Genomic DNA, 26,678 nt, shown 5'->3' on the forward strand with positions numbered 1-26,678 from the left:
CAGTGCAAATCACAAACATGCTTGGCAGATCCTGTCTCATATTGCATGCAATACTTTAGACATTTTAATCCTGTAACAGAGCAGGAAGTTTTGATTTTAATTTCTAAAATGAAACCTACTACTTGTTCCCTAGATCCAGTGCCAACAAAACTAGTAAAGAGTGCAATGGATGTTCTTGCAGCACCTATTCTTAACATTATGAATAGTTCATTATTGCATGGACAGTACCTAATGCACTAAAAGTGTCCGTCATTAAACTATTGCTTAAAAAGTCAGACACCGACCCACAAATACTTAATAACTATACACCTATTTCAAATTTACCCTCTCTTTAAAACACTTGAAAAAGTAGGTCGCCAATCAGCTTCACTCACACCTCACGCATCACAATTTTTTCGAGAAATTCCAGTCTGGTTTCCGCACTGGTCATAGCGGTGAAGCGGTTGTTCCGCGACCCATGAAAGTCTTTAAAACTGTTGCTCCCATCCTCTAACTCGTATGACTGACCTGGCATGATTGCCTGCTGCTTCGAAACACAGACATTAAGCTTCTGACCAAATAAGAAAGTATTGTTGAGATGTGTGATTGCACGGTCAACAGCAAAGCAATCTCCCATTTCAACCATGGCAGCACCAGGTTTGCTCTTCATGAACTTTACCCTTTCAACATTACCATACAGGCAAAAGATATTGAAGACCCAATCTTCATTCACCTTGCTTGGCTCTAAGCCATACACCATGAGTACAGGGCTGTCAGCATGAGGACTATACTCTGGAGGTGGTGGTGGAGGTGGAGGAGGATGACCATACTGTGGACCCCCATAACGCTGGCTATGAGCTCTGCGTGGTCCTCCCATAGGGGGACCCATTCTACGACTTTCATAATGAGGGGGTGGGTGAGGGCCATAATTGTCATCATAATGCCCATGGTAACTTCCTTGAGGGCCACCTGCATATTCTGGAGGGTGGTCACCCAAAAGAGCTGGCTGTCTTTGCCTTTTGTTTGGGTTTGAGTTCATCTCTTGACCACTGAGATTTGGATTGGTGTAGCTCCATGTGTCTTGGTCATTCTTAAATACATTCAAACGCGTTGGCTTAGCATATTCAATCTTAAGGGTGCAGCACCCAGAGTATAGATCAGCTCCATTAAGAGAGGCTTTTGCCCTCTGTGCACTTTGAACAGAATCAAATTCAACCATGGCCTGGACACCATTCTTCCTGAAAATGACAACTCTCTGCACTGGTCCGCAGGGGTTGCAGATGGTGTAAAGAACATCCGTTGTAATGGGATAAATCGGATTCATAACTGTAAGCAACAGCACACTGTTTACACTTCGAGAGTCATCGGAGTCTCCGGGACGAGAAATCTTCTGACTTGTGGAATAGTTAACAAAAGATGGATGTCCAGCAATATAAATTTGATTATCTGAGGCATAGTTTACAGCATTACACGCTCCATTTAAGTCTTCAAATTCAACTAGTGCCTGTCTCTTCTTCGGCATCACCACAACGTAACTAACTGATGGGCCCAAACTCCTGCAGTGCCTCCACCAAATCAGCCTCCATTACACCATCCATTACACCGTGGGACAGAAACGGCACTAACACATATTGTAAACGACATTCTGATATCCTCTGATGAAGGATTACTCCACTGTAATTATGTTGTTTGACTCAAGCACAGCGTTTGACACCACTGACCATTCTATTTTACTGCATGGGGTAGAAAATGACGTTGGGCTCTCAGGCACTGTGCTCGCCTGGTTTAGTTCTTATTTATCATATCGATTCCAAAACATACAGATATGTGCCGACAGTACTCAATCATTATACATAAAATTAAGATATGGTGTCCCGCAGGGCTCAGTACTGGGACCTTTACTGTTTTCACTTTACATTCTTCTACTGGGATCTATTAGAAAGCATCAGGTTAATTTTCACTCGTACGCTGATGACACCCAGTCATATCTTTCTTTTAGATCAAATGAAGATTCTCCGATGTTTTCTTTAATCAGTTGTGTTAGAAAATTAAAGGAGTGGATGGATGAGAACTACTTATCTTTTAAACACAGATAAAACAGATGTTAATTATTGGAGGGAATGATGTTGATTGCAACAATATTTTGTCAACATTTAACTCGGTTGGAATCACCATTCATTTTATTGAATTAGCCCACGACCTAGGAGTTATCTTTGACTCTAGCATGTCATTTAAAGCACACATTACAAAATTGTCCAAATCATGTTTCTTTCATCTTAAAAATGTTGGGAAATTAAGGTGCTTTCAAAATAAACAGGATTCTGAGAAATTAACTCATGCATTTATTTCTAGTAGGATTGACTACTACAATGCAGAGTTCACTGGATGCTCCGACTGTTCTTTATACAGCTTCCAGTTAATCCAAAATGCTGCTGCAGAAATAATAAAAAAAACAAGAAAATACAAACAGATAACTCCAATTCTTAAATCCTTACACTGGCTCCTGATTAAGTTTAGGGCAGATTTCAAAAACCTCCTTTTAAAATATAAAGCCTTAAATGGCCAATGTCCGGCTTACTTATCTGAACTTATCATGACTTACAAACCAGAGTGCACATTAAAATCTCAAGATGTCAGTTTGCTTATGATTTTAAGGATTAATAAAATAACAGTGGGAGGTAGAGCTTTTAGTTACAGGGCCCCTAAACTGTGGAATGGTCTACCTGCTACTGTAAGAGATGCCCCTTTAGTCTCAGCTTTCAAATCCCAGCTGAAGGCTCACTACTTCAGTTTAGCATATCCTGACTAGAGCTGTTGTTGGTCATTAGCACTAAAACATATGATAGTTTTAATCTGTTAGTAACCCTTACCTATTCTGTTTCTCTTCTTGGTACTCAAATGTGGCACTTGGTGCCACTGCCCACCTGCCAAGTTGTTTTGCCTGCTTAAGGTCTCCAGGACTCTAAACAAATCCAAATTGTATTATGTGATATCATCTACCGTTAATATTTTTATTTTACTATTAACTGTATTGAGGATTACTTGTGTTCTGTTCTGTGTATCTGTATTTACCCCCTTCTTTTTTACACCCACTGCACGAACAACCTACCTGAAAAGGGGTCTCTCTTTGAACTGCCTTTCCCAAGGTTTCTTCCATTTTTTCCCTACTAGGTTTTTTTTTTGGGGGAGCTTTTCCTTGTTTTCTTAGAGAGTCAAGGCTGGGGGGCTGTCAAGAGACAGGGCCTGTTAAAGCCCATTGCAACACTTTTTGTGTGAAGTTGGGCTATGCAAAAATAAATTGTATTGTATTATCTAGTGGAAAGCAAGCTTAATGAAGCTTTTAACAACTGTAAAAATTAAACAGCATGCTTCTTTGGATTGTTGCTATTTCATACCCAGCTCTGCTGTTTTCAACCTTCTGGGAACACTGTACAAAATAATTTGATAAATAATTACTTAATCACTGCTCAAAAACATTGTTCTACCCCCTTCATTTGTGGCTAAATCAACATGGGAAATTTCATCATGGTTATTCATGAATGGGTGAATCCCATTTTATTCCACCAAATTCCTAGAATGGACAAACTGGGACAGTCACCTGATGTTATGTAACAAGTGTTTGAATTATCTAGATTATGCTTCGACTTTCATCAGGTTAATACATAAAAAACAGACAACACAGAAAACCCTGTCTCACTACTTATTATTTGCTCCTTTCAGCTTGGGCTCACCGCAGATTTTAGGGGATTACTTTTGGTGCCGTTTCTGCTTTTAGTCTAGGAACAAGTTCTGCTTGCTGCATAGACTTCTCAAAGGGATAGGCACTTCAGCATTAGACATCAGGAACTGAGCAGAATATATCAAAACTGGGCATGGACATGCATGTTTAACAAATGCGAACAGCCAAGGCATGAAATAACAGATTGAAAGGTATAGAGCTGAATAAAAAAAATAACACAACCAATAAGATAGATTTTGCACCTATAGCTGAATGAAATCATAAGACTATTACCTTAGGTGCCTTTTCTGCTTTAAGCTTGCGGACAAGTTCACCCTGCTGAGCTACTTTTTCATATAAGCAAGATGAGGAAAGGCTGGTGGTAGAATAAACTGAATTTGAAGTAACTTGTGCAGACTCAGAAGTTGGAAGAGTCATTCCAGGCTTGTATTCTTGGCCTGTAATTTCTTTAAATTCTGCTTTCAGAGCCAGTAGCTGTTTTACAGCAGCATCAATCTGATCCTGGTGAAGCAAGAGAAAAGAGTTAGATAACAGATCTATGGAATAGTTACCTTGACCTTCAACAAAGTATTAAGTATAGTGTGTAGTATATTTTTGTTAAGTTTTGCTTAATATATTATTTTTACACAACAAAAATTTGCATTCATAACTCAAATGTATCTACCAAAAAATTCATCTATAAAGTATAAAAACCTTATTTCGAAGGCCCATACTTATACTCTAACAATGATTTTTTAAAATCAAATAATACATATATAGATCAAGAACACAAGGCAATCATAGTTACTTCAGCCTTGTAAATACTGTTGGGATTTGCCCCTTAGAAATACTGTTCTGCCTAAAGCTGAACAAAGACCTTATCTTTTCTAATAACAATGATCACATGTTTGATCTTCTGTGAAAAGGTAATCATAATATGGTAAAGATATCAAAGTTATCTTTGAGTTTTTAGCGTTTAAGGAATCTTGTGGTCACAATTGTTTTTTTATCCAAATCATTTTTAACAAGGTTGAAAATAAGTAGTATTGTTCTTTGTAGCATATTTCCTTATGGGCGCCACCATGTTCAGAATTATTTGTTGACAGTTGCTATGCCTTTGCCATTAAGGTTAACTGTAAGTGTGTGGCCCGTGACAACAACACGTTGAAGGTACAAAGGTCAAGTTGTGAATGTTGCGGTTGCCCAAGATAGTTGATTCACCCAAAAGACCACTGTGTTCATTCTTAACGATTACTGAATTCCTGATTATGAATACCTTTGTCATGCTTTTTGACCATGCTTAATGATTTGGCTCTAGTTATGTGTTCCTTTTTTATTTTGGTTTATTGATCTTTCCTGCACTATACCCTGACTACAATTTTCAATGCATGTTGTGAGCAATTTTTAACTTTTTGCTTTCCATCTTTCCAATTCTGACTCTTGGCTTGAAATGTATTTAATGATTACAATTCCTCAAAAAAATGCTGTTAATTCATGCAGTCAAACAAACACACACACACAAGTTATAACAATAGGTAAAATGAAAACAAAAAGAAATAGCCTAAATTGGTATTTTTAAATTTTACAACATAAAGGAGAGATTTTACTTATATTGGTCAAATTAGGAAAAAAAAAAAACAATTTCTCAATTATAGGATATGACTTAAAATTTTTTTAAAACATGGCAAGAATGCATTTATATCATTTTAAAATAAGCATGCTGGGCCTGTGATTGACTCTCTTTTGCTATTAACTGTTCTATTATAAACATATACATATTTATAATTAAAAAGTTAGGTTTTTTTTGCTCATATTTCCTTTATTTCTTTATCATTCTCTTGGAAGAGATGAATCTGGTTTTGCATTTGTTTCATTCCCTCTGTATTTCAATATTGCCTTTGTTTTTTCTGTATTCGTTTTAAGTAAACGGTTGTACATGTAATGTTGTTATCATTTGTTTGATTAAGTTGCAATTCATTGTAAAGTTCTGGTTTTTGAAAATAAAATATAAAAACAGTAACACATATAAAGAAAAAAACAAACATTACCTTTGAGGCCTTTTCAGATTTTAGCTTCCTGACAAGCTCCCCTTGCTGTGATACTTTTTCATAAGGGCAGCTGTTGACAGGATTTGGAGACAACCCTGTGAGTGAACTGCATAAGCTTGATGGTGGCATGCCTGGTTTGTATTCCTTTCCAGTTTTCTCTTTAAACTCTTCCTTAAGAGCAAGAAGCTCTTTAACTGCAGCATCAATTTCCTCCTTAGGTGCCTTCTTGGCTTTAAGATCGCGTACTTTGTCCCCTTGAAGAGTAACATTGCTGAAGAGTAACAAAGGATCCTCTTTTGTTGATGGGGGCTGTGCAGAAGAAGCTTGCATACCAGGCACTTCTTTTTTAACCTATAGATGGAGTAAACAGATAAGCTATGGCTAAATGTCATGCTGGATCATTTGCTGCAACCAAAACTCTGCAGCAAAGATAGTTTTTCAGTGAGCTTTTTTTTGCCAAGAAAATGGCATAACAATGGTTTAAGTACAACAGTCATGGTCCACTACCTACTTACCACTTTCTTGGCCGCTTCAGCTTTACTCTTCTCTTTGGACCCTGCCGTGGGCATCTCTTTTGTGTGACCATCAGGAATATACAGGAGAATGCAGGGTGACTCCTTACAGCTGAATGGACTGCAATAAAGATAGACAATCTTAACACTAGAATTACCAGAGCCTACGAAAAAAACTTGTAGATCCGGCCCACCTTAAATCTGTTCGCACCTCTCCGTCAGCGTCTTTTGTCCTGTAAATGTGCCGATAAAGACAAGCAGCCTGCTATTCCATCTCCCCACAGCCGCAGAACGTGCACAAAGTTCTCCCAGCTCATGCCTTCGTTGATTATCTGGAAGTGAAGTGCTGGAGTTTTAGAGTGGAAATAATAGATTGTTATTTGGAACACATGCATTTCATGTATGTGCTGTTTCTACAGTAATCTGTGTAAACACATTGTTAAAACAGAAACGTTTTCATATTTTAGTAGTAAATGACAAAATGTTGGCATAAACTTTATAACGTGTGAAGCCTGAAGTCCAAAGATCAAATAAACACTTTCACAAAAGGTTCAAGGGTAAGGCAACAGCTTCCGTGGCGTAGTGGTAAGATTTGCTGACTTGCGATCAAGAGTCCCCAGTTCGATCCCGACTGCCTCCTATATTTGCTGTTTTCAGTAGTGAGCTGCTCTTATTGTTAATATTATACAGTACACACGTACATTGGTTTTTCACTTTTATTCTCTCAGTCACGATCACGATACATACTACCGAACCCCAACCCCCCCCCCCCCCCCCCCATGTGTACCTGTTGCAATCGACAAGCTTCTGTTCCAAGATAGCCGCTTTCCCCAGGAAAGTAAACTGAGTCAGTGTCAGGTGCCCTTTCAATGTAACAGGAACCACAGCATAAAGAGAAGTGTGCAAATTGCAACAGGTACACATGTCATAAATGTAGGAAGGACGGTCCTTGTGTGTGTGTGTGAACTGTAAACATTTGAATTTGATGATTGCATATAGCGCAGAACTTACCTCTCTATACTATTCTTTCCTCTGCATGTCCTGGAGTACAAAAGAAACAGCACTGTGCACCCAAAAGTGGACACTGGCAAGATCAGGAAAAAAAAAAAAACTACGCGAAACACGCGGTCAGTGTTATGCGAATGAATATGAATAATGTTGCATCCATGCCACAATGTTTTCCAAAATGTACTATACAGGTCATAAAATGAATAATTCCAAATATCATATATACCTATTCCTCTGTTTTGTTTTTTTTTTTTTGTCAGTGCGTCTTTGACATCATAGACCATAAGGTGCATACTAATTCAGTGTGAGCAGGAACACTCAATAAAACTGAATAAAAAAAAAAAAATCAAGTGATGGTGAGATACAAATATGGCAGATTCACCAGCGTTTGTGTGTCAGCTTTATTCCCTCCAGATCTGAGAATGTCTAGTTCCACTGCCTCGAAACACCACTCACATTTACAGTTATTCCCAGTTTCAAATAAAAACTATCAGCGTCAGATCCCTGGGATTGGGGAGGCGGCAATATGTATCGTGATCGTGACTGAGAGAAGAAAAGTGAAAATAAAATGGTAACTTTCATAAGTACTATAAATGTAAACTGTCTGTTACAGACGCAAACCAAATGTATGTGTGTACTGTATAATATTAACAATAAGAGCAGCTCACTACTGAAAAATGGCAAATACAGGAGGCAGTCGGGATCGAACCGGTGACTCTTGATCATAACTCAGAAAATCTTACCGCTATGCCACGGAAGCTATTGCCTTACCCTTGAACCTTTTGTGAAAGTGTTTATTTGATCTTTGGACATCAGGCTTCACACAATATAAAGTTTATGCCAACATTTTGTCATTTACTACTAAAATATGAAAAACGTTTCTGTTTTAACAATGTGTTTACACAGATTATTGTAGAAACGGAACACACATGAAATGCATGTGTTCCAAATAACAATCTATTATTTTCACTCTAAAACTCCAGCACTTCACTCCCAGATAATCAATCAAGGCATGAGCTGCGAGAACTTTGTGCACGTTCTGCGGCTGTGAGGGGGATGGAATAGCACGTTGCTTGCTGCTTGTCTTTATCGGTACATTTACAGGACAAAACACGCTGCCGGGGAGGTGCAAACAGATTTAAGGTGGGCCTGATCTACAAGTTTTTTCGTAGGCTCTGGTAATTCTAGTGTTAATGATGATCAACTGTATTTTTCTAATCAAACTTCAAAAAATGTCCTAAATTGAGAAGTTTACATCTAATTTGGAATTCACAGCAAAGACATTTAACCAAAACGATATAGTATAAAAAAGGCAAGTACAGTAATCCCTCCTCCATCGCGGGGGTTGCGTTCCAGAGCCACCTGCGAAATAAGAAAATCCGCAAAGTAGAAACCATATGTTTATATGGTTATTTTTATATTGTCATGCCTGGGTCACAGATTTGCGCAGAAACACAGGAGGTTGTAGAGAGACAGGAACGTTATTCAAACACTACAAACAAACATTTGTCTCTTTTTCAAAAGTTTAAACTGTGCTCCATGACAAGACAGAGATGACAGTTCTGTCTCACAATTAAAAGAATGCAAACATATCTTCCTCTTCAAAGGAAACAGAGAGGAAAGCAAACAAATCAATAGGGCTGTTTGTGCCGCGGTGCTTCGCATACTTAAAAGACAAAGCTGTTGAAGGCAGCAGCTCACACCCCCTCCGTCAGGAGCAGGAAGAGAGAGAGAGAGAGAGAGACACAGAAAAACAAAGTCAAAAATCAATACGTGCCCTTTGAGCTTTTAAGTATGCGAAGCACCGTGCAGCATGTCGCTTCACTAAGCAGCTGCACAGAAGGTTGCAACGTGAAGATAATCTTTCAGCATTTTTAGACGAGCGTCCGTATCGTCTAGGTGTGCGAACAGCCCCCCTGCTCACACCCCCTACTTCAGGATCAGAGAAAGGCAGCGCAAGAGAGAGAGAGAGAAAAGTAAGTTGGGTTTCTTCTCAGCCATCTGCTAATAGCGTCCTTTGTATGAAATCAACTGGGCAAACCAACTGAGGAAGCATGTACCAGAAATTAAAAGACCCATTGTCCTCAGAAATCCGCGAACCAGCAAAAAATCCGCGATATATATTTAAATATGTTTACATATAAAATCCGCGATAGACTGAAGCCGCGAAAGGCGAAGCGCGATATAGCGAGGGATCACTGTAAGGCAATAGCAAAATCTGAACAGGCTAAAGACAATCCACATGTTAGTATCCATATCTTAAAAAAAAAAAAAAAAAAAAAAAAAACACGATTCTCTCTTTAAGAATTCCAGCAATAAATAGAAGCTATTACCTGATAGGCTCATAGGGCTGGTCACAGATGTAGAATCCTCTTCTCTGAAGTTGGATAATGTCACCTTTCTTTAAATTCCTAAGACAAGGATCTCCAAGCATTTTCTCCTCAACCTGTAAGTGGTACATATGTGAGCCAAAAACCACTACTGATATACTTCTGGGTGGGTTACTCCTTTACGAAGTGCAAATTTCGGTTGCTCCTGCATTGACCCACTCCCGTAGCAGAATATCTCTACAGAATGTATATATCTACAAGCCTATATGCAAAGGATATTTATGTGAAAGCTGTGACTTGGGTAATACTATGTATTAAAGTACTGTATCTAATCACATTCATAGTAAAGTTGCATGTATGAAATTGAAGATAGCTGAATTAAAAGAAAAAAGATAAAGAGGATACAAATTATTTTTATTACTATGCACAAATTATGATTGTATAATTAACCTAGATGACAGCATAAAATTAAAGTATAGTGCAGACCCGATTTTCCATGCCCTGATTTACCGAGGTTCTGTATTATCTGAGGTGAACCTACTAAGTGTAATGCTCTACTATAATTCACAAAAGCTTTGCCATAAATACTATAACTGAGTGCGGAAATACTATACTTTCAACTTCGGCTATTTTGAGCAAGCGGTCAAGAACCTGATGTTGGGAATGTGAGTATGACTCACTCACCCATCCCCAACTGCATCCCTCTATTTTTGTGATTATACAATGCAAAGCACTGTGGTGAACTACAGGTCGGAACTGCAAACCTGCATTCTTTGGCTCAGAGGTGAATGCTCTGTGGCACAAGTTAAATGGAGAGCTCCATATGTCAGCCATGCAGAGCTCCCTGACCACAGTGAACAGTGAGCTTCATTGGTGATTTCAGCTAATCTGGCTATGTGTTAGCCCTCACCTTCTCTGTAAGCACTACACTCAACCTGTCCACAGTGCATGTTCCACCCATATCGCCAATTATAATCTCAGTTCATAGATTTGAACTGTGGTGAACTGCCAGTGGTCATCTGCAAAACTGCTTTCTCTGGTTCAAAGGCGATCACTCTGCAGTATGAGCTAAACAGAGACCTCCACCCATTAGCCACACAGAGACCATCTCTGACCACTGTGGTTGGTGTGCTTCCTTAGTGACATCAGCTGAGCCCTCTCCATGTGTAATAAGCATAAATTTAACACTAGAATTACCAAAGCCTATGAAAAAACTCGTAATCCCGCCCCACCTTAAATCCATTTGAACCTCTCTGTCAGCATCTTTTGTGTTGGAAATGTGTCAATCAACACAAATAGCAAGCAGCCTGGTATCCCATCCCCCCACCACAGTTCAATTCGCAAAGAATGTTCTCAGTGCTTATCTTGGAGTGAAGTACCTGGAGCTGTATAGGGTAAATAATACATCGTCATTTGGAATACATACATTTCACGTGTGTTCCGTGTCTACAACAATCTATGTAAACATATCGTTACAACAGAAGCATTTTTAATGTTTAAGTAATAACTGACAAAATGTAGACATGAAGTATACAATGTATGAAAAGTCCAAATATCAAATAAACACTTTCACAAAAGGTACAAGTATAACAAAACAAGTGCACTTTTATTCAAGAATATAACCGAAGAAAAAGAAAGCAGGTTACAGTAGGCAGTTAGTGAGCTGCTCTTATTGTTAATATTATATAATAAAAACATATTTGATTTGCATCTATAACAGCCGGTGTAAATTTATAGTACTTGTCAAAGTTAGTGTCTTCTTTTTTTGTTTTATTCTCTCACTCACGCTCACGCTCCCACAACCCCTTTTTTTGTTATACCACCTCTTTATTTGAAAACAGTGTCAGATCTTGTGCGTGAATGAGGCTGCATATCAAATGTATGTTTTATTGTGTAATATTAACAATAAGAGCAGCTTACTACTCAAAACGGTAAATTTGTGAAGCAGCTGATATCGAACCCGCAACCTCTTGATTGGGAGTCAGCAGTTCTTACCATTGCACCATGCAAGCTGTCCTATCAGCAGCCTACTGTAACCTACTTTCTTTTTCTTTGGTTATATTCTTGAATAAAAGTGAACTTGTTTTGTTATATTTGTACCTTTTGTGAAAGTATTTATTTGATATTTGGACTTCACGCTTCACACATTATACACTTCATGTCTACATTTTGTCAATTATTACTAAAACATGAAAAACGTTTCTGTTGTAATGATGTGTTTGCACAGATTGTTATAGATACGGAACACACATGGAATGTTTGTACTCCAAATGATAATGTATTATTTACCCTATTTACCCAGGTACTTCACTCCAAGATAAACACTGAGCACTGAGAACCTTCTTTGCGAACTGAACTGCGGCGGGGTGATGGGATACCAGGCTGCTTGCTGTTTGTGCCAATCGACACATTTACAACACAAAGGACGCCGATGGAGAGGTGCGAACAGATTTAAGGTGGGCCGGGATTACAGGTTTTTTCGTAGGCTTTGGTAATTCTAGTGTTAATATGTCACTCTGCTCTGTGCAAATATATCTTATAAATCATTTTTTTTTTCTCTACTCACATGCACAGCTGACACAGAACCAGATTAAGCACAGGGGTTACCATATAGAACTGCTAGGCAAGCAGTATATTATAAGACAGCGTGAAACAACTGGAAAACGTGCAGTCAGAAATAGAACTTCTGTATACTACTTTTTCTGTCAAAGTCAGCATGAAACTGTATCCTCATTGCCTTGTTTGGAATTGCATTTTCACCTAAGTGGGGGGCCTGCATGTGGAGAAAACAATATAAAGCCTTGAAAAATGGCCAAGCACACCTTTGAAGCCAACAGACAGATGGGAGATATCGTCATCCGATCTCGAAAATGCCTTCCACTGCACATTGACAGACTCAACACCTCGAGCCCCCACTACCAAACTGGGTTTTGTCATTGGCTTCCTTCGTCTGTTATGCAGCGTAAACCGATATTAAACAAAGCAAATTTTTTTCTCTTGCATGATTTTTTTACTGCCGTGTCACTAGGGAGGGGTATTGCCTTTTATTTTATATCTATATAAATTCAGGTTACGTAACATGCCGCAATCACGAAAGAACTCATTCCCAGAGAGCACTGGACACAAATGGCGTAGTTAGCAGGATTGGGTATAAAGTACTAACTGCATCATATTTATAATGTATCGCATATGCAAAAAAATTATACACTTCTGATAATGTCTGCACAGAGGGTCTCGGTCAGGTACTGAGGATACTGGGATGGTTGCCCACACAGTTCATGGTTTCCCATGGCAGAGTTATTTAATAGATATACTGCTCCGATAACATGGCCCGAACAGAAAGGGGACATTAATCCCGTGAAAGTGCAAGAGGCAGTCTTGGAACTTGGGCTAGAGCATTGGGGCAAGAAGGAACAGATAGCTGCCGGTGAATTGGGGTGGCTTCTGTTAACCGCATTACTCGAGTTGGTCTTAAAAGTACAAAGTATGACTATAAAATGTGGGGTACTTAAACAGAAAATAGACAACTTACAAGAGAAACAAATTATCAGTAAAAAGTGCAAGGAAAATACCACGTCCCGTGTGGACGAGTGGAAAATAAATGCACTGCTTTAGCAGTACGCTTAGTGCAGGCTAAAAGATGGAAACGAGGGAAAAAACACCCTTTTTCTTCTTTAAAAGTATGAGCCATAATGCAAGGTGACTGGAATCCCGAAACATGGGATGGAGCTGTATATAATAACTGATAGTGAAGATGATGTCTGGGCGAAAAAAGACAAAACTGCGCCAGACGCAATAAATTGTAACAATACAGTTTATAAACGTGAGACCGGTTGTCCAGAATAAAGCGAAATGGCACTTGGGTGGGCAACACTAATTAATTAGCTGCCGTATGTGTTTCCAAAGCCTGCTGGAAAAAACAAGTGTTGTGTTAGGGAACACTGTTGTTCACTAAGTTACACCGTTAACCATTAGAAATAATGTTTTGTAAAGTTACGAACAACTGCGCATTAAGAGTCTATGCATACAGGCATGCCTTTATGTTACCTTGTCGTCAGAAGAATCACCCATGCAGCTGGGGCTGGCAGTCAGTTATTTAAAAAATGAACAATGTCCATGCCAATAAAATCCATAAAGTCTCAATCGAGCTCACTAAAATAATTGTAGGAATCTTTATTGGTGTAATAGCAGCCAGATATAATCCAAAATATGTGATTTGTCCGCCTGTTAAAAACCCAATTTATGAGCTGTGCAACTGTTATTGTCACACGCTGCCCAAAGGTTAACACAGCAACCCCCAACAGTGATAAGTGTCATGAAACGTGTTCAAAATATTAATGTACCATCCTGCAGGACATCAAAAACACACAAAGTATTGATGTTATCTGCAAGTATTGCTTAAATTACAAACTTGTGTTAACACTGTTTTTATAAGCTAGTGTTTAAAAGGAAACTGCAGACTGTGTACACAAATAACACTAACATATAAAGCACTCTGACTTAAATTGGAAAAAGAACAAATAAAATTGGTTTTAACTTTGCAATAAGAAGCATGTCCTGTGAGTACTGGCCATACTTTAGGAAGGTATCAATTAGATAAGTCTGGATTTAAAATGATTAGATAAGTCTGGATTTAAAATGAGACAACTTCACATGACAAAGAAATATGAATAGATATAAAAAATTGGGTTAAAGTATTTAGAGAAATGAAAATGTCTCCACTTTGTTTAAAACTGATCAAGTTTAAAGGAAAAATACTCTGTTAATAATAATGGAAGACAAGGGAGACAATTTGTTTGCAAGAATCAGAAAGGGCCCGATGTGTGTGTATGGAGGTTGTGTGTTATAGGAACTGTTACGGTCAAGCGTGTGTTGGCACAGTGGTTAGCACTCTTGCCCGGTGATGGGAAGTAAAGGTTCAAGCTTATATGTTTTCCTTGTCGAGTCAGTATATTCTCTGTGACTGCAAAGGTTTTACGGGAATACTTTCTTGTTGTGGAATTGTGCCACACAGTTTCTTGATGGTTGTACTCACCTTGTTGTCACTGAATCAGACCGCCACAGATCTGGCAGAAATATTTTTTTTCCCCCTTGATTGCTGCTAACTCGGTTCACCACAGAGTCTCCATGATCTGGAGACCAACGTGTTTGAAGCTGAGCTGGATATGTTACCAATTTGACAAAAGTAATACCAGCTTGTGTCTTGAGAAGTGGTTTGCTTGTCATAATAAGTAAATATAAGCGTGAACAGCAAGGACTGTTTAAGTGTGTTGAACAGTAAAAACAAACAAAAAAAAAGCACAACCTCGAGTGAGTTTATAGTATGTGTGATAGAGATCTCTGTAAATAAAGTGCAATTGTAAAAGAAAATATGAGTATGAGAATGTGTTTTGTTAAAAACAATGTACAGTATGAGAATATGTGATGATATTTGAAAGAATGAAGCAATTGCTAAGACAGTATGACTGAATGCTATAGATGAGAGGCTGCTGTTAAGAGACAGTGGAGGCTATCTTTTGTGAAAATTTGCTTTCTCCAGTCTGCTGAATGTTGTCTAAAGAACTTCTGCCTTAACCAAGTAAGCTACGGGGGCATGAAGTGGGATAAAACCTAAGAGTATTTTGGTTGACAGATAAAGGGGTCCAAAGTAGATTAAATACTACTAGCCAACCCGCGGCGTAGCATACGCCACATAATTATGTATTGATGGGTGAACACCCCTTCTGAAAGACACAGTTGTCCAAATGGGGTGGGTTTGAGGATACAACTGTAACTGAATGAAAAGATGGAACTCTGGAGAGAGCAACATACAATTGTCCGTGACTGAAAACTGGGTTTGGCAGATACAGGCATAGCATTTTGAAAGTGTGTCGATGTGCCTTATTAATTGTCATTGCGAAGGCCAATCTAACAGGAAACTGTCTGCGTGTAAAAGTAAAAGGCAAATTTGAATCTTAAGGGGTCAGGGATTCTCTCTCTCTCGTGTGTGTGTGTTTCTCTCTCTCACGCGCCTGTGTGTGTGTGTGTGTCTCTCGTGCACGCCTGTATGTCTCTCTCGTGCCTGTGTGTGTGTGTCTCTCCCTCTCTCTCACGCGCCTCTGTGTGTGTGTGTGTGTGTGTGTGTGTGTCTCTCGCGCACACGTGCGCGCCTGTGTGCTGTAAGTGAATGAAAAGATGGAACTCTGGAGACAGCAACATACAATTGTCCGTGGCTGAAAACTGGTTTTGGCAGATACAGGCATATCTTTTTGAAGGTTTGTCCCTGCTCCTTATTAATTGTCATTGCAAAGGCCAATCTAACAGGAAATTGTCTGCGTGTAAAAGTAAAAGGCAACTTTGAATCTGATGGGGTCAGAGAAATCCGGGGAATATGGACAGTTTGTGAGGTAGGAGCTGCGATTATTTTACACCCCAGTACATTGTGGTGAATGCTGAAAACAGTCAGTCTAGTGCCTTTACAGAGACTTCTTGCTGGCATGAGGTTTCTGAGAAGCATGACGACTGAACCAATTTTAAGTTTGACTTTATGCAGAGGCATGCCAAGTGGGAGTAATGGCTGCCCAGCGGGTCATGGGAATAACGCCGCCGGATTGCCAGTCGGCATCATTTATGGTCGGAACTACGACGGTATGTGATCTTCTTCGAACCTCCGACTTTCGTTCTTGATTAATGAAAACATTCTTGGCAAATGCTTTCGCTCTCGCGAGAATTGTTGGCTCTGTAGTACGTGTGCCATGATCGGCTGCTTAGTGAATTGTTGGTGGGCGGGGCTCGGTCATGCCTGCGTCTTGCTTGCAATGGACTTAGTGAATTATAATATATATATTGACATGGCGGCCCCTGGAATTTGGCGGCCAGGTGCAGGTAGCATACGCCGCATAATTATGTATTGATGGGTGAACACTTCCTGAAAGACACAGTTGTCCAAATAGGGTTGGTTTTGAGGATACGACTGTAGGTGAACGAAAAGATGCTACTGTGGAGAGGGCAACATACAATACAGCGTTTTACACGCTGCATACAGTGATTCACATCGAAGCATAGACACTGCTAAGACCATGGGATACCCCTCACAAACTGTTTTACATGCTGCATACAGTGATTCACAAACGCGACAAATATGATTCTTATTAGATGGTGCTGTCGTGTCCACCCTTGCTCTCAAAGCCGCCTGGTCATGTGCCCGCTCGCAAGAGCTACTCACGGAGACCCGCCCACCAACTCTAAGACTATGGCGTGCAAAACAGTTTGCGATGGTGGACGCGGTCGTGTGTCATAACCGAAAAGAATGCAGTGGAACCTCTGTTCAGGACCATAATTCGTTCCAAAACTCTGGTTGTAAACCAAAGCAATTTCTCCCATTGGATTGTATGGAAATACAATTAATCCGTTCCAGACCATACGAACTGTATGTAAATATAAATTTTTGTAAGTTTTTAAGCACAAATATAGTTAACTAAACCATAGAATGCACTGCGTAATAGTAAACTAAATGTAAAAACATCGAATAACACTGAGAAAACCTTGAACAACAGAGAAAACTAACACTGCAACAGTTTGCGCTATAGCAACAAAAAATGAACATTTGAAAAAATCCGTAATTTAATAAACCACCAAGAAAAGTAACATTTCAAAAATGCACACTACAAACCGATCGCTGTAAACAGAAATGAAAACAAAATCAAGCCCAGTGCATTCTTTAACTGCCTTCCTACCTTATGAGTCCAGCCCTCTCTCTCTCTCTCGCTCGCTCTGCCTGTGTGTGTGCGCGGCTCTCTCTCTCTCTGGCCCTGCCTGTGTGTGTGCGGCTCTCTCTCGTGCTGCCTGAGTGTGCACACGGCTCTCTCTCTCTGGCGCTGCCTGTGTGTGTGTGCGCGGCTCTCTCTCTTGCGCTGCCTGTGTGTGTGTGCGCGGCTCTCTCTCTCTCTTGCGCTGCCTGTGTGTGTACCTCTGTCTCTCTCTCTCGCTGCCTGTGTGTGTGCGCAGCTCTCTGTCTCGCTGCCTCTGTGTGTGTGTGCGCGTCTGTCTCTCTCTGGCGCTGCCTGTGTGTGTACGTCTCTCTCGTGCTGCTGCTGTGTGTGTGTGTCGCACAGGAAATGCACAGGGAGAGACTGAACCTCGCAAGAGCAACTAACAGAGACCCACCCACCAACTGTAAGACCATGGGATACCCCTCGCAAAGTGTTCTACACGCCGCATACAGCAATTCACCTCCGCGACAAACATACTTCTTCAGAGATGCATGTGGAGTGTAGCAGAGACAAACGCGAATGACGCCCCGCTCTGTGAGTTGCTGCGTCCGAGTTGGTGGGCGTGGCTCTGCAAGTTGTCGTCGTATCCAATGGCCTTAGAGTTGGTGGGCGTGGCTGTCTTGCGTGCTTTCCATGGGTGGCTACTTGTCAGCGGCTTAGTGAATTATATACATAGATTGTTCAGAGTCTGGGGTAGCAGATGATCTCATATGTCATTCATCATTTGTAAGTTTGTGTTTATTTAAAAGTTTGTGCTTCTTTGTCTGTCAGCTGACTAATCAGTAATGTGAAGCAGATCCCAATGGTGGGGGTGCCCCACATAGTAACAGGGGATCATATCCAAATTTTATACATAGTAATACATGTGAAAGTTTAAAAAATGCTATAAGCAAGTAAAATTAAATGTGATAATAAGAACATTATTAATTGGTATTGGTAATTCATCCTGTATGCTAGTCAGTGAGCCTGGAATGTCATTGATGAAGCCTAGAAACAGATGCAGTGTTAAATAAAGCAATGACCTACTGACCCTGCTAAGTCTTAGTGAAGCCAGAAGGACAGCTTGTAGCATGGTCAGTTAGGAATTGTAAGATCTGAATTCAATAAAGTATTATAAGCAAAAAAGATATTCAACTTCAAAACTATAGATGTTCTTTTTCTCCAGATTCAGCAAACCCAGTGACCAATGGATGAAACACACAGGATATTTATATACAAGCTGCAAGAAATAGTTTAACAGGTGAGATGCAAACAGGCTCTGAATGTTGCAATATTACACTAGGCTAATTTATTTTTCTAGTCTTAATATGAAATGTTTTGATGCATATTTGATATTGCATATTTTGATGTATGGGAAAGGATTATTATTAACACTTCAGTAATAATGAAATGTATGAAATAACATGCATTTGTTTGTATGTGTTAGTGATTAATTTTATGAAGATTTGTTGTTACATCATTGTATTAAGGTTAGTGCTTAGTGATAATGCACATAGTTGAAAAGACTGTTAAGTCAGTTATACATCAGGAAATTTATGTTATATGGGAATAGATAGATAGATAGATAGATAGAGAATAATTCAAATGTTTAACATTAGTCTATAGAAACTGCACTTTTATAAAATCTTAAAGAAATTTATGAGATCTGTCTCTTAATAAGATAAGCTACAGTTTGTTATAAAGTTTTGCTTTAGTAAAAATGAATACACCCATAAGTTGAAATATGCAACATCTTGTTATAATTTAAGACACCTGTGATAGATAACTGATGCAATGTGTTTATTTTGTTTAGTGTAATATCCTACTGAAGAAACATTTTCACTAACTGAGAGTCTAGGATTTCCATTAATAGTGCTCTGTATTGTAATATAAGTTTGATAAAGCACTGTTTTATGTTATGCATTTGCGCAAGTAGCAAGTATTTTAGTTTGGCCACTCAATTTAGTGGGTGTTCAGACCTCTCCAACTCAGTGATGGTGCTTTATCAATGAAGAAAAGGTGCTGTTCTATGAACAAAGATTCAAATTGACTGTACTATACTAATGACTCGGTCTGGTGCACAAACCTGATAATGGCAGGTGAAGGAACAAGTCGCTTATATCCAGAGTGGAAGAAGTGCAGAATCAAACAAAGATTTTAAGTCCAGCTAAGTAAATCTGATGCCATGATATGGTTGTGCATATATTTATTGCAGAAACAACGTTTTTACGGATTTTAACACAAACAGACTGAAATGCTACTGAAATAAAGAGATGAAATGACAGCTGTTGAGTGCAAAGATTCTCATGATTGACTGCTATATCAGGAGCAGGATGTAAAGTGAAGTGTTCCTCTGCTGAATGGACAGTCACCATATGTGCATCTCATTTGCTCTGTAATGGCAATCAGACTGGAGGGATCCACAAAGCCACCAAGCAAAAGACTTTATATACAAACCATTGGGTTGGACGAGGCATGTATTGAAATATGCAACATCTTGTTATAATTTAAACATCCTTGTTTGTATCCTTGTTTGGAATTACATGCTCACCCAAGTTGGGGCCTGCACATGGAGAAACGACCAAGGAAAACAACCAAGCACACCTTTGAAGCTGATGGGTGGATAGGAGATATTGTCATCCGATCACAAAAATGCCTTCCACTGCACAAATGAACATCGACAGACTCAACACCTCAGGCCCCCACTCCCGAACTGGGTTTTGTCATTGGCTTCTTTCCTCTGTTATGCAGCATAAGCCAACATTAAACAAAGCTGTTATTTCTCTTGCACGATTTCTTACCGCCATATCACTAGGGAGGGGTATAGCCTTTTATTTTACATCTACATAGATTTGGGTTACGTAACATGCCACAATCACGAAAGAACTCATTCCCAGAGAGCGGTCAGCGCCCACCATCTCTGAACAGTGTCACCACTACAGCTGCCGTTGTTTTACCAGAGTTTTTAGCTATGCGAGCATCGGTCCACATTATCTCAAATAAGTTCTACTAACAAAATTACAAAAGTTAACAAATTAAATAATGCACTGTTATATTAAATGGAGACCCTCAGTTCATTCTATTATAACCACTATATACTTTTTACATCTTATGTGATGCTGCAATTCTACAACTCAGCCTTAATATACTGAACATTGCCTCAACATATTCCTCAATATACTCTTTCAATTTGAGGAAACATACAGTATGTAAAAAAATATTTATAAATTTAAAATAATAGCAAAGAATGAACTAATAAATCCAATAACTCGCATGTGACACGACAAAGCCTAATGTCCTAAATACCAGAAATCAAACAATAAACAATCATTTTCGTTAAATGATATTTACACTTATGCTGTCCATAGCAGAATGAACCAGCCAACACGAAAACTTTATGACAGAAGGAATGTGTAGGTATTAAATGCATTTCAATATATAATACAAATGGTCAGTGACTATATTATAAAATGTTCTTTCTACATAGACAAAGATGTGCAGTGCTTTCCAAAGTTAGTTTGGAAAAGTTATAGATGCCTAGGTTGGATTGGAATCAGGGCCACAATCCATGTGGGATTTAAACTTTATCCTGTGTCTGCCCTTGCATATGTCTCTAGTACTTCAGTTATTTTTCCCTTTTCCAAATACAGTGTCTTCAGAAAGCATAAAGGACCCATCATTTTTCTGTAGCCTGTTGTGAATTATGGCACGTTTACAAATAAAAAAAAATTAAAACTGAAATATGACATTGACACAATGCTGTGATTCTTGAAATATGCCTGAGGTGAGTTCCATTATATCGATCATTGTTGAGATGTTTCTACACCTTGTTTGGAATCAACCTGTGGTAAATTTTACTGATTGCATATGAATAGGAAAGTCATACACCTGTCTGCACATACAATACAGTTTATTTTTGTATAGCCCAAAATCACACAGGAAGTGCCGCAATGGGCTTTAGCAGGCTCTGCCACTTGACAGCCCCCCAGCCTTGACTCTCTAAGAAGACAAGGAAAAACTCCCAAAAAAAACCTAGTAGGGGAAAAAATGGAAGAAACCATGGGAAAGGCAGTTCAAAGACCCCTTTCCAGGTAGGTTGGGCGTGCAGTGGGTGTCAAAAGAAGGGGGTCAATACAATACACAGAACAGAACAAATCCTCAATAAAAAATTACATTTTTTTTTTTTGTTTAGAAGTACATGGTTCCACATGCTTATCAGAACAAAAAGCAAGTCATGAGGTTGAAGGAATTACCTGTAGACAGGATTGTGGCAATGCACAGACTTGCGAAAGGCTACAAAAAAATCCCTGCACCTTTAAAAATTCCCAAGAGCCAAGTGTCCTGCATAATTCTTAAATGGAAGAAGTTTGGAACAACCACAACTCTTCCTAAAACTAGCTGACTGGTTAAATTGAGCAACTGTGAGAGAAGGGCTTTGGTAAGAGTGGTGACCAACAAACTGCTGATCACTCTAGCTAAACTCCAGAGAACCTAAGTGGAGATGGGAGAAATAATGCAGCATCGCAATAAACTGGGCTTAAAGGATGATTAGACAGATGAAATTTGAAAGCCTGCTTGGATCAGCAAAAAGACGCATAAAGGATACTCAGACTACAGGAAACAACATTTCCTGATCTGATGAAATCAGAATTGAAATGTATGGCCTCATTTCCAAATGTGGAAACCGGACAAGATTCATCCCCTGCACAATACCGTTCCAAGAATGAAGCATGGTGGTAGCCGCATTATGCTGTGGAGTTGCTTTTTTTTTATCAGCAGGAAACTGGGATACTAAACAAGACTGAGGGAAAGCAAAAGTACAGAGATATCATTAATGAAAACCTGCACCAGAGTGTTCTGGACCTCAGACTGGGACTAAGGTTCACATTCGAAAAGACAATGACCTTAAGTAAAAAGCAAAGACAACAACATACTGGCTGGCTTAGAGTCAGCGCTGTAAATATTACTGAATGGTCCAGCCAGAGCACAGACTTGATACCAATCAAGTATCTATAGAGAAACCTGAAAACGAGCTGACCACTGACAAGTCTCCATCCCACCTGACAGAACTTGAAAGGGTCTGCAGAAAACAATGGTAGAAAATCACCAAATCTAGATGTGTAAAACTTGTTGTGTCATAGCCAAGAAGACTCCAAGCTGTAATTGCTGCCAAAGTTGCTACAATTAAGTACTGAGGAAAGGGACTGACTGCTTGCATCAATGTGATGTTAAGATTTTTATTTTTAGATACATTTGGCAAAAACATCTGAAAACTTGTTTTCACTTTGTCATTCTGGGGTAGTGAGTGTTGCTTGAGGGAAAAAATAAATTTAAATTATTTTAGGCAAATGCTCCAACATATCAAAGGACAGAGTCTGCCCCAGTAACCATAAATCTGGATTTATTGGACTTAGAAAACTGACAGATGGAGAAAGATTTTACATTACTTCTATATATTATTTAACACTAGAATTACCAAAGCCTACAAAAAAAACTTGTATATCCAGCAGCCATAAATCCCTTCGCACCTCTCCATCAGTGTCTTTTGTCTTGTAAATGTGCTGATCAAGACAAGCAACAAGCAGCCTACTATCCCATCCCCCCACCACCGCAGAACGGCACAAAGTTCTCCCAGTTCCAGCCTTGATTATCTGGGAGTGAAGTGCTGGAGTTTTAGAATGGAAATAAAAGATCATTATTTGGAACACATGCATTTCATTGTGTGGGGGGATGGGATAGTAGGCTGCTTGTTGCTTGTCTTGATCGGCACATTTACAAGACAAAAGATGCTGACGGAGAGGTGCGAAGGGATTTAAGGTGGGCCAGATTTACAAGTTTTTTCGCATGCTTTGGTAATTCTAGTATTAAATATTAAAAAAATATGTATTGCTGGACTAAAATGTGCAACAAAAAAAGAACATGAGATAATATAATGGGGTAATTGTATATAAGCTAAATGAAAACTACAAATATTGATCAAAATTAAAAAATGAAATAACCACTAAAAATCATACTTATAAACAATAAAAAAAATTCTTTTTGTTTTGTTTCTTTAATAAACTTAACAAATATTAGTTTTGGGAAGATATATAAATTTCAGTGTGGACACTGCATAGTGTTCATGCATTACATATTATATTTTAAACATTTCTCATATGCAGTTTAATATTTTTTTTTTTGTCAAAGCAAACAGCACGTTGTTCTTATAAGTGGAGATTTATATTATAAAAACAAACTGAACTGAAGTAGGAGTTTCAGGAACTTCAGTGATGAAAGAATTTACTCAAGATCATAACGAAGCATTCATTATCACCACACTTAAGATGACATAAAACAACACTAGAGATGGAACATTAAAAGTAGATTTTCAAACAATGAATTAAATTACCAATTTGCAGAATACAGTCTTCCTCAACCTGTGCATTACACATGTATATTTTATGGCTGTAAACTGAATTACCATGTGTCTAAAGAAATACTAGATAGATATTAACTAGTACTTATAAAAGGTGCTTTTAACACAATCCCAAATGACCACATCTTATCACTATGTTCATTTTTGCTTATTTACTGGAAACTGTAAATCTTGCTCTTCTTACAGTTCTTTTTTGAGTAATGTTAGAAAAAAAATAATGCCCGAAGAACAACCAAATGTAATAGACTTATTTTGTTCACTTATCGTCTTATAGTATTTAGCAGTAAAAAATTCACTCCATGAAACATTACAATGGGAGTAAGATGTGTAGAATTACAAAAAGGTAATTTTACCATCATATAGCACCATTGTATCAACAAAATTTGTAAAAGGAACCCTTTAAAATTCACACTTAGGGTCTGTGGTTGTAGCACTTAAAATGTCTGTCTCTTTTAATAAACTAGATTAATTATGAATGAGTTAAAATGTAATGGGTTAGAAGTGGTGGTCCAACAGATACTCTAAGTTGCTGGTACATTACAAGTGCATGGCTTCCTATAACATAGGTATTAGATGGCTTAAACAAGCTAACATATTTCAATACTGAAAAAAGTTTAAAATGTCCTTAATGGCTCTGCAATGCATTAATATAATTTAAAATTTATGAGTTGTAAAAATATACAGAATTCACAATTAAACATGTAATGCATTTCCATCTATAGCTTTGAACTTACCTTGCTGTTCTGATTTATATACTGTTTGAAGTCTTCATCCCTGCCCAGCACAGGTTTGGTAATGAGATGTTCATAGTTAACACAGACGGTGGGAACCAATGGAGCCTGTTCTGTCTCGGTCAACCATGTAATTTTGGTTGTTTTTTTGTAATCACAGTTTTCCAAGTTCAGGCATCCATTAAGTGATACAATATGGCCACTGTCATCTCTGAAATAAACAAAGACCACAAAAGTGGTTTATTTGACAGAATATCAAAAAGCTTACCTGGTATTCTGAATTTGTCCAGGTGACACTACTCTCTCTCTTTCAATGTACTTCCACTATCAAAGGACAGTCTTACAAAATTCTACTAAACCCTATCCATCTTATAAACATGTTGTACATGTCAGGGCCTTGGACAGAACTGTACTAATGAGCCATCATTCCTCAGCCATATTAGGTATTAAAAAATACCCTTACTGATAACATTATTAATGTGTATTTTATAATATTTCAACCGAAAGGGGAACACGGTGGTGCAGTGGTAGCATGGCTACCTCACAAAAAGGAAACCAGGACCCTGTGTCCTCCAAGCAGGAAGCTTGCATGTTATCCCTCTGTATGGATGGGTTTCCTCCATGTGCTCCAGTACCCTCCAACAGTACAAAGAAATGCATGTTAGGTAGACTGGCGTTGCTATATTGGTCCTGTTGTGTGCGTGTGTGTGTGTGTGTGTGTGTGTGTGTGTGTGTGTGTGTGCGGGGTAGGTCTGGTTGATCATTATGTGATGGACTGGCACCATATCTAAGGATTCATTCTTTCTTGCACCCTATTAATATTAAAACATTCTTTTGATATGGTTCTGTTTGCAAAATTAAACTGGCAAAAACATTCTGCACATCTATGCTGTGTTTTGTCCATTTTGTCACATTACAATCTGGAATTAAAATGATTTTTCATTTGGATTTTACAGTAAATAACAGACTTTAGAGTCCAAATTGTTGAAAAGGACTGACAATAAAAAGCCTTATATACACATACATACATACACACACACACACATACAGTATCTCACAAAAGTGAGTACACCCCTCACATTTTTGTAAATATTTTATTTTATCTTTTCATGGGACAACACTGAAGATATGACACTTTGATACAATGTAAAGTAGTCAGTGCACAGCTTGTATAACAGTGTAAATTTGCTGTCCCCTCAAAATAACTCAACACACAGCAATTAATGTCTAAACCTCTGGTAACAAAAGTGAGTACACGTACAGTGGGGCAAAAAAGTATTTAGTCAGCCACCAATTGTGCAAGTTCTCCCCCTTAAAAAGATGAGAGAGGCCTGTAATTTTCTTCATAGGTATACCTCAACTATGAGAGACAAAATGAGAAAAAAAAAAATCCAGAAAATCACATTGTCTGATTTTTAAAGAATTTATTTGCAAATTATGGTGGAAAAAAAGTATTTGGTCAATAACAAAAGTTCATCTCAATACTTTGTTACATACCCTTTGTTGGCAACGACAGAGGTCAAACGTTTTCTGTAAGTCTTCACAAGGTTTTCACACACTGTTGCTGGTATTTTGGCCCATTCCTCCATGCAGATCTCCTCTAGAGCAGTGATGTTTTGGGGCTGTCGCTGGGCAACACGGACTTATAACTCCCTCCAAAGATTTTCTATGGCGTTGAGATCTGGAGACTGGCTAGGCCACTCCAGGACCTTGAAATGCTTCTTATGAAGCCACTCCTTCGTTACCCGGGCGGTGTGTTTGGGATCATTGTCATGCTGAAAGACCCAGCCACGTTTCATCTTCAATGCCCTTGCTGATGGAAGGAGGTTTTCACTCAAAATCTGACGATACATGGCCCCATTCATTCTTTCCTTTACATGGATCAGTCGTCCTGGTCCCTTTTCAGAAAAACAGCCCCAAAGCATGATGTTTCCACCCCCATGCTTTATAGTAGGTATGGTGTTCTTTGGATGCAACTCAGTATTCTTTCTCCTCCAAACACGACGAGTAGAGTTTTTTTCATCTGACCATATGACATTCTCCCAATCCTCTTCTGGATCATCCAAATACTCTCTAGCAAACTTCAGACGGGCCTGCACATGTACTGGCTTAAGCAGGGGGACACGTCTGGCACTGCAGGATTTGAGTCCCTGGCGGTGTAGTGTGTTACTGATGGTAGCCTTTGTTACTTTGGTCCCAGCTCTCTT

General features: G+C 38.8%; 2 protein-coding genes across 3 annotated transcripts in view; both read right to left on the reverse strand.

Annotated features, from left to right (window-relative positions):
- The window catches only part of eprs1 (glutamyl-prolyl-tRNA synthetase 1), a 208,488-nt gene that overhangs the window by 70,633 nt on the left and 111,177 nt on the right, over positions 1 to 26,678 (reverse strand). For both annotated transcript variants that reach the window (XM_028797360.2, XM_051925007.1), the window contains 5 exons: positions 24,475 to 24,682; positions 9,599 to 9,711; positions 6,261 to 6,378; positions 5,746 to 6,096; positions 3,992 to 4,219 (listed from right to left, as the gene is read on the reverse strand). In XM_028797360.2, coding sequence (XP_028653193.2) covers positions 3,992 to 4,219; positions 5,746 to 6,096; positions 6,261 to 6,378; positions 9,599 to 9,711; positions 24,475 to 24,682 — 1,018 coding nt within the window. The remainder of the gene's footprint in view (positions 1 to 3,991; positions 4,220 to 5,745; positions 6,097 to 6,260; positions 6,379 to 9,598; positions 9,712 to 24,474; positions 24,683 to 26,678) is intronic.
- LOC114649591 (heterogeneous nuclear ribonucleoprotein L-like) lies at positions 371 to 1,577 on the reverse strand. The gene is given in 2 exon segments (XM_051925285.1): positions 371 to 1,516; positions 1,518 to 1,577. Coding segments are annotated over 2 exon segments (1,206 nt in total).

The sequence above is a fragment of the Erpetoichthys calabaricus genome, chromosome 3 (genome assembly GCF_900747795.2).
Source record: "Erpetoichthys calabaricus chromosome 3, fErpCal1.3, whole genome shotgun sequence".
Classification (NCBI taxonomy): Eukaryota; Metazoa; Chordata; class Cladistia; order Polypteriformes; family Polypteridae; genus Erpetoichthys; species Erpetoichthys calabaricus.